This window comes from Papio anubis, chromosome X (assembly GCF_008728515.1).
Source record: "Papio anubis isolate 15944 chromosome X, Panubis1.0, whole genome shotgun sequence".
Lineage (NCBI taxonomy): Eukaryota > Metazoa > Chordata > Mammalia > Primates > Cercopithecidae > Papio > Papio anubis.
In genome coordinates, this window is record NC_044996.1 from 45,975,692 (window position 1) to 45,983,470 (window position 7,779).

The 7,779-nt window shown below is 47.1% G+C and overlaps 1 protein-coding gene across 2 annotated transcripts in view; it reads right to left on the reverse strand.

Annotated features, from left to right (window-relative positions):
- FRMPD3 (FERM and PDZ domain containing 3) overlaps positions 1 to 4,615 on the reverse strand; it is a 79,292-nt gene extending 74,677 nt beyond the window's left edge. The window contains exons 1-2 of one of the 2 annotated variants that reach the window (XM_021932503.2): positions 3,975 to 4,615; positions 142 to 244 (exon numbers count right to left, since the gene is read on the reverse strand). In XM_021932503.2, the coding sequence (XP_021788195.2) occupies positions 142 to 244; positions 3,975 to 4,122 (251 nt within the window). In that variant the 5' untranslated portion in view covers positions 4,123 to 4,615. Of the gene's footprint in view, positions 1 to 141; positions 1,141 to 3,974 lie in introns of those variants that run through there. The other variant, XM_031660758.1, reaches the window with a different exon arrangement.
- Positions 4,616 to 7,779: the final 3,164 nt, after the last annotated feature.

The following is a 7,779-nucleotide window of genomic DNA, read 5'->3' on the forward strand; positions in this document are numbered from 1 at the left end:
GGTTAGCCAGGAGCCCTGTATAGGGCTTCTCTGCCTGGAAGGATTCTGCTCTCAGAGTGAGGGGGGATAGTGGTAGCCCCATGTCACCAGTGAGTCAGGGGTGGGGATACTGATCAGCTCCTGCCAAGAGGCCCCTGTTACCTGATAAGTTCTATGAGCCTCTCCCTCGGGGCTTCACTCACGTCTTCCTCATTAATAGCCACAATCTGGTCACCAGCCAGGAGCTTGTTCTCAGAGGGGCCTCCTGCAAAGGAGAGGAGAGAGATGTGAGGGCTTAGGGTTACGGCTGGTAAAGTCCAGGTCTGGGCAAGTCCCCTGTGCCTGTAGGAGCTGAAGCGGGTGCTGAGGCCTGGAGATGGTGCAGGCTGAGCTGTGGTGATGTAGGGGTTGCTATTCGAGCTCTCTGCTGCTGTTGCTGCTGCTGCTGCTGCTGCTGCTGCTGCTGCTGCTGCCTATAAGCAGATAGAGGGCAGAGGAATGAAGACAGAGAATGGAGTCGGCCCCCTTTAGTTCCATGCCAAGAAAGACATGCTCTGGACTTCAGGAGCAAGCATTCCAAAGCCCTCCAGAGCTAGTGAGGGGGTGCTATTCCAAACACAGAACGCTAAGTCTGCTTTTGAAGGCAAGGGAGGTGCTCTAGAACCAGGTGGGCTTTTCGGAGCCCCGGAAAGACAAGTGGGATGAAAACACTTTAGCTGGGCATGGTTTAGTAGCAAAAGGTCCCAGACTTAGATGAGGTCAATAAACATTTTACTGGCTTGCTTCTTAACGAGGAACACAGACTTCCATTTCATAGGCGGGACTTGCTTAGGTACAAGGAATGACTTCCAGACTACTGGAGGTGGTCAGGCGACAGGAGGAGGAAGGATCTTCTTACTTGAATATTATTCATACTTACTGGTCTGTAAGGACTTAAGCATTCACTTATCTGAAGACAGAGGAAAAATACCTAAAGGGTTATTTTTTTTTCAACACTGAGAAATGCCACTGTCCAATAAATGAGGGGAACAAAGTACATACCCTTGTGCAGTTGGATATTTGTTTCCTCTCCCTCCCATTTTTTTTCTTTCTTTATTTTTTATTTTATTTTTATTTTTTTGAGGTGGAGTCTTATTCTGTTGCCCAGGCTGGAGTACAGTGGCATGATCTTGGCTCACTGCAACCTGCACCTCCCAGGTTCAACAGATTCTCCCACCTCAGCCTCCTGAGTAGCTGGGATGACAGGTACACTCCACCACGCCCAGCTAATGTTTGTATTTTTAGTAGAGATGGAACATCTCCATGTTGCCCAGAGTGGTCTTGAACTCCTGACCTAAGGTGATCCACCTACCTCAGCCTCCGAAAGGGCTGGGATTACAGATGTGAGCTACTGTGCCTGGCTCTCCTTCGCATTTCTACTGCAAGGTTAAGAAAGCAGATCTATCTGAGGGCTGTACCTTCTTGGTTGGGGCAAAGGGTGAGGGTAGACGGGTACCACAAGGCTACGCTGCCTCTGATGTTTAGCAAAGATCTTCTTGGAGAAAAGCTTCTCAGAGACTTGGGGAGAATGAGAAGTCAGATCCAGCCTGACTCAAATTTGAAAGAAATGTTCAGTGACATGACCCACTATCAAACCAGCCTTGACTCTTGTTTGAGTCCACCTTGAAGGGCCAGATCCCAACTTCTCCCTCTCTCTCCAAAGAAGAGGGCTGCCCAAATTCCAAAAACACGAACATATACAACAAATACATCACTTGAGCACAGCTCAATGGCTCTGGAGTGTAGAGCCTATGTGCTGAGGATGGCTGCGCCAGCACAGGCAGCAGGATTCATTGCTCGAGCAGCAATTGCCTTAAACACACTAAGCCAAGTCTCCTGACAGTGCACTGGCTTCAGGAGCAGAGTGTGGTGGTGAAGAGAACACTCTTTACAGCCAGACAGACCTGGACTCTGATTCCAAATCTGCAGTTCACTGGTTGTGTGACCTTGGGCAAGACATTTAATCTCTCTGAGTCTCTCTTACCTCATCTATAAAATGGGAAAATAACAGTACATATGCATCACAGAAATGTTGGGAGGATGAATGAGATGATAAATATACAGCACTTAAAACAGCTGATTGATGTTGCTAAGAATTGGATAAATGGTAGTTATTATACCATCCAAGGGACAATTCCTTTAACTCATTTCATTCCTTCTATCTACTTCTGCCAAAAATGCCAGTCTCTTAGGTGGAGGCCACTCTATCTATCTTCTTCTTCCTTTCCCTCCCCTCCCTTTCTTCCATCTAACAGAGGAGGTCCTCGAGGAACTCAACCTCCTTTATGGGCCTTGGCCCTTTGATGGCACTGGTAACATCAGTCTGCTACTGCTTTCACAAATGGTTTGTTGGCTTGATCAACCATAATTGCTCTTCTGTAGAATACTTTTTTTTTTGTCTTTATTATGGCCTCAAATGAAGAACCAAACAAGTCCTGTGCATTCAGGAGCCACCTGGACCAGAAGCAGCACTATGGATCAGTCTTTTATGGGGCTTTTATAGGGCTATGCATGCCAGCCCCATGGCTTTTTGTGGTTCGTGCCTGGGGCTTTTCTTCTCTTCACCCCTCCAACTCCTTCTTCATTGTTATACCTTTGGCAGCTGAACCCCTCTAGGCCTGGGGGCTTCCTTCAGCCGTGCAAATTCTGTCTCATTTGAAGTTAAAGTAGGGGCTCCTGGTGGTCTATTACTGAGTGTTAGCTGGTCCCTCTTTCCCAGGATAAATTTGATTTCTGATCAGAGATTCAAAACCTTTTTGCCAAACTGCATGACTGACTCCAGAGCCTTAGGTCAGCCACGGACTCCTGTACTAAATTGTTGTTGTTGTCGTGTGTGTGTGTGTGTGTGTGTGTGTGTTTTCCCCCCTCTGTGCCCTCTAGTTGAAGAGAGAGCTTACAAAAATCTTTTTCTTTTCCTTGGAGGATTGCAAAATTCGTCAAATTTCTGCAAGACCAGTTTGTACTCTGGCTGCTCCTCTTGACTGAGCGAGAAACTGTTGTAAACATCTAAAGCCTCAGGCCCAGCAAGTCAGGAATAAAGCTCCATTCCGTCTGTCTTTTTTGTCAATGCCTAGCACATTCAAAACAAAACAGTACTTCAGTCTTTTCCCATTTCATTCATGATAGCAGAGCTTCATAGCTTAGGTGGGGCTTTGCTTGTTCCATCCCACATGGCCCCTTACAGGACCTACTTCCCCTGCATGGCATCAAACAGGCCCAGGTGCAAACCCTGGCTCTGCTGCTTACAGCTGAGTGACACTGGACGAGTCATTTCTCTTTCATTATGCCTCAGTTTCCTCATTTACAAAATGGGAATGATATTACTTATTTACCTTGCAGGGGTGGCTGTGAGAATTAAACAAGATGATGTAAAGCACACAGTAGATGCTTAATCAATGGTAGATGTTTGTTACTGCCACTCAAGCATTCAGAGATTTCATTATCCTCTCCTCTCCTATCCCACCTGTGGTCTGTATCTTCATTCTGGTCTTCAATGGCTGACCTATTTCATGAGTATGTACATGTCTCCACAACCTGATGGTTAGGTTCTTGAGAACAGGAACTGTGTCTTGTACTTCCCTACAACATTGCTGGGCTTAGAGTAGGCAATCTATAAATACTTGTTGAATTAAATAGAATAGGCACATCTTTTTTTGCAAGACATTATGGCTCTTTTATGAATGTTCTATGCAAAGGGAATCTTTATTAAGACCCAGATGCTGTTAAACAATCAACTGCAGCCTTTTTCTAGGGCCCCAAACAACCTCAATGGTTGTGTCTATCAGTCTTAAAAGGCCAGCTCCCTCACACAGTTATTGGTTGGCAAGTCTTCAACCATTCTTCATGAATTCTTCAGCAACACAGTTAGAATGCTTGGAAGCTCTGCTTTTTGGGAAGACATGTGGGTGTTGGGAGACAGGAGTCAGGGCTAGGGGGACACTCTGAGGGACACCTACCTGGCCTCACAGATCGAACCACCACAGGCCTCTCACTGCCAGCCACGAAGCCAAAGCCATATATAGGGTCTCGATGAACGGTCACTTGTCGCAGTATCTCTGCTGGCAGCTGCTCACATTCCATATCATTTGCGCTCTCTTCCTGCATCACATGACTGGGGAAAAGGGAAGATGGGAGCAAAACAAGATGCACAGGGAACTAAGCCTCAGAACCAGCAGGGAGAGAGGCCGGTTAGGGTTCTGGCTCTGGCACCCAGAAGTTTACAGCTTAGCTTCCTACATCCTCTGGAGCCAACAGAAATGATGACTGCCTCATATTTCAGATTGGAGAAAGAGAAACCTAGAAAGTAGAAGCTACTGTCTTCAGGGCTAGAGCCAATAGAAGAAACTGATGTCGTGAGCCTGAAATTAGAGTCAGACCCTTCCTCTCAGATATTGGAACTCCAGAAGGAACCCAATACAAATATTCTGCAGAAGTTAACTGTCATCTTCCACTGACTTAGCTATTAACTCCTTAAAGGAGACTAAAACCTTGCAGGAAGAGACCACAAGACAAGTAAGTGGCAGAAGAAATGTAAAGTTGTTCCAGAAGATGGAGCATCTTCATGAAGCCCTGATGCAATTAAAAAAAATTTTTTTTTAATTTTTTTTTTTTTTTTTGAGACAAAGTCTCACTCTGTCACCCAGGTTGGAGTGCAGTGACACAATCTTGGCTCACCACAACCTCTGCCTCCCATGTTCAAGAGTTTCTCCTGCCTCAGCCTCCCAAGTAGCTGGGACTACAGGCATGTGCCACCAAGCCTGGCTAATTTTTGTATTTTTAGTAGAGGTGGGGTTTTGCCGTATTGGCCAGGTTGGTCTCAAACTCCTGGCCTCAAGTGATCCTTTCACCTCAGCCTCCCAAAGTGCTGGGATTACAGGCGTGAGCCACCACGCCCGGCTCATCTTGATGCAATTTTAAACTTGAATATATCTTATGTTGTATACAAAAATAAATGATTTAGGTAGCATATATAAATAAATGTGCTAATGTCTGGGACCACAATTGTCCATAATGCCAACTTCTTTCAGTTCCACAGGAACTCTGGAAAAGAGTTCCTGTGGGCCAGGAGGGGAGCTGCATCCTGGGGCTGCCAGCAGGCCTGAAAGCCTAGAGAAGCTGGGAGAAGAGAAATCACTGTCCTAACACTGGGGAGAGATTACACATTGTTCTCCCGATGCCCACAACTTAAGTGACTAAAGCTTAGGAATTCCACAAGAGCTTCATAAATGTTCTCCATCAAGGGCCAGGGGAGGCATACTGCAGGCAAGAAGGGGTCTGAGTGTAGTATTCAAATGAAAAGCACTGAAGAGTGAGGGTGTAGAGACACTGAGGTCTGTGATAACACTGGTGCCAAGGCCAGGGAAGGAGGTAAAAGGAGGAATGGATGGTCAAGGAGAATGGTAGGGCAGGTGGAGATGGAGGAGAGAGGGCCAGGGCCAAGTGACCCAGAGCCTTGGCTCGCTCATCTGGCACCACTACAGCCCCAGACTTTTAGGCCTTCTAGATAGATGGGTTTAAGTTTTCTAGCCTCAGTATGTGTATTTGCTAAAATCACAGTTCCAGGCAGAGCCCTTTGGAACAAGATACAGAGGGCCAGTAGCTAATTAATGAAACTAGTATAGGTTTGTAAAAGAAGTAGGAGGTTTTGACACTCTGAGAGCAACGCAATTCTTTTTTTTTTTTTTTTTTTTTTTTTTTTGAGTCTGCCTCTGTTGCCCTTGCCCGAGTGCAGTGGCACGATCTCAGCTCACTGCAACCTCCACCTCCCAGGTTCAAGCGATTCTCCTGCCTCAGCCTCCAGGAGAGTAGCTGGGATTACAGGCACGTGCCACCACAGCTAGCTAATGTTTGTATTTTTAGTAGTGACATGGTTTCACCATGTTGGCCAGGCTGGTCTTAAACTCCTGACCTCCGGCGGTCCACCCGCCTTGGCCTCCCAAAGTGCTGGGATTACAGGCGTGAGCCACTGCACCCAGCCGAGAGAAATGCAATTCTTTATTAGCTAAGAATATCAAATTCATCAGTAGCAAATGGTTTGAAGCATTTAGGTTATTTATCAGGACACAGTTTCAGTAATTAGAGAGAAGCTTTAGGACTATTTATAGGGGAAGGAGAAAAGATTTAGAATAATTGTATCAAAGAGAAATTCATAGTCCAGCAAAGAACTCTGAAGTTGTCTCTATCATATGAGATCTCTCTGGCTACACCTCACGCTGGCTTGGAGTCTATCTGTCACCCCTTCAGGAGGTGGAAGGGGATGCTAGGATGAGGTCAAGTCCCTGGAAGGCAAATTCAGAAACTTGCTCCTTCCCTCTCACACCGCTAAGATAAATGGTCACTTTTCAATAGAAAGTCACTCCAAAGCTGGAACGTGGCTGATTAGTGTCCTGGACAGGCACCCTCATGGGACAGGGACCCTCTGAGGGTGGCCACAGGCTGGCGCCTCTTTCATTTTGGCTCCTGGTGGCAGGCAGGAGCTCGTCCTTGAAGGGAGCCAGAGAACACCTTCCTGCAGCTGCCATCTTGCCTCACCCCTAGGGCTATTTGGGAAATGAGCCCTTTGCTTCCTGCCACCCGAACTTGTTGGCACTAAAAGGACTTCTTGGGATGGCACCAGCTCATTTCCGACATGGGCATCAGCCAGGGAAGGCTGTGCAGACTGTGGCGTGGGGAGCAGGAACTCCCGCAAGGAAGACAGACACAGGTGTGCTGTGGAAGCGCTTGGGATACTGTCCTATGCTCAGCGCTCCCCCTTGATCCCTGCCACTGCAGCCTCCCCTTTGCCCCTTTTTCCTTTTTTGAAGCAGAGGACACTTCAATTTCCATTGGACCTTGAGGTACTACCACTTCTGAAGAAAGTGGGCACTCCTGGAGCCAGAGGAATCAATAAGCAAACAGCCTTTTGTGACACAAGTGCTTTGCTTTACTCTTTTGACACATATTAATTAATCAACAAGTATTTATTGAGTGCCTAATCAGACAGTCCAGCACTCTGGGGTACACAGGAGAAGTGACAGGTCTCTGCCCTCAAAAAGCTTTCAGTCTAGCTGCAGGAGAAAAGACAAGTGTGTGTACTGAACAAGAGAATTACAGTGCTAACTGAAACTGGTAGATGAGATCTATAAGTTCCAACTTGGGTGTTCAGAGGGTGGGGGTAGAGAAGCTGGAGAAGACTCCATGGAGGAAGTGGGGATTGTACTCGCTGGCCAAGAAAGGGCAGAGTTGGGGAGACAGGCAAGAACCAAACTGTGTGCATAGGTGCATTCCATCTTCCTGCAGGTGGCCCAGCTATGTGGCTCATAGCCGCAGGCGTGTATCCAGGTGTGGCTGGAGCACATTCATCCCTGGGTTGTCCCTAACTGAGCCAGACTAACCACCCTTAACTGCCTTCAATTCTGCAAGCAGCCCTTTTCTCACACCACTCCCAGGTATCTTGAGACAGGAGAGAAACACCTCCATTAACAGACCAGAAGGCCATTTTACAATTCAAATGGAAGTTGTTCCTTCCCTCCTGGGGTTTGCCTTTTTCAGTGTCTGCAGCTCAGTCCCTCTGAAATTTGCTAAGTGCCTGGAGACTTGGGAGTGACACTGAAGGCAAGCAGTGATGGATGACAGGAGCTCAGCTGTCCATGGGTCACATGACTATCCTCCTGGGGGAAACAGGCAATTTGACTTTGAAAGATGTTTGGCTTCTGGTCCCTTCAAATAGGGCATCCCTGAACAAAATTGTGAAGCATCCAATGCTTATCTCCCCCGACCCCC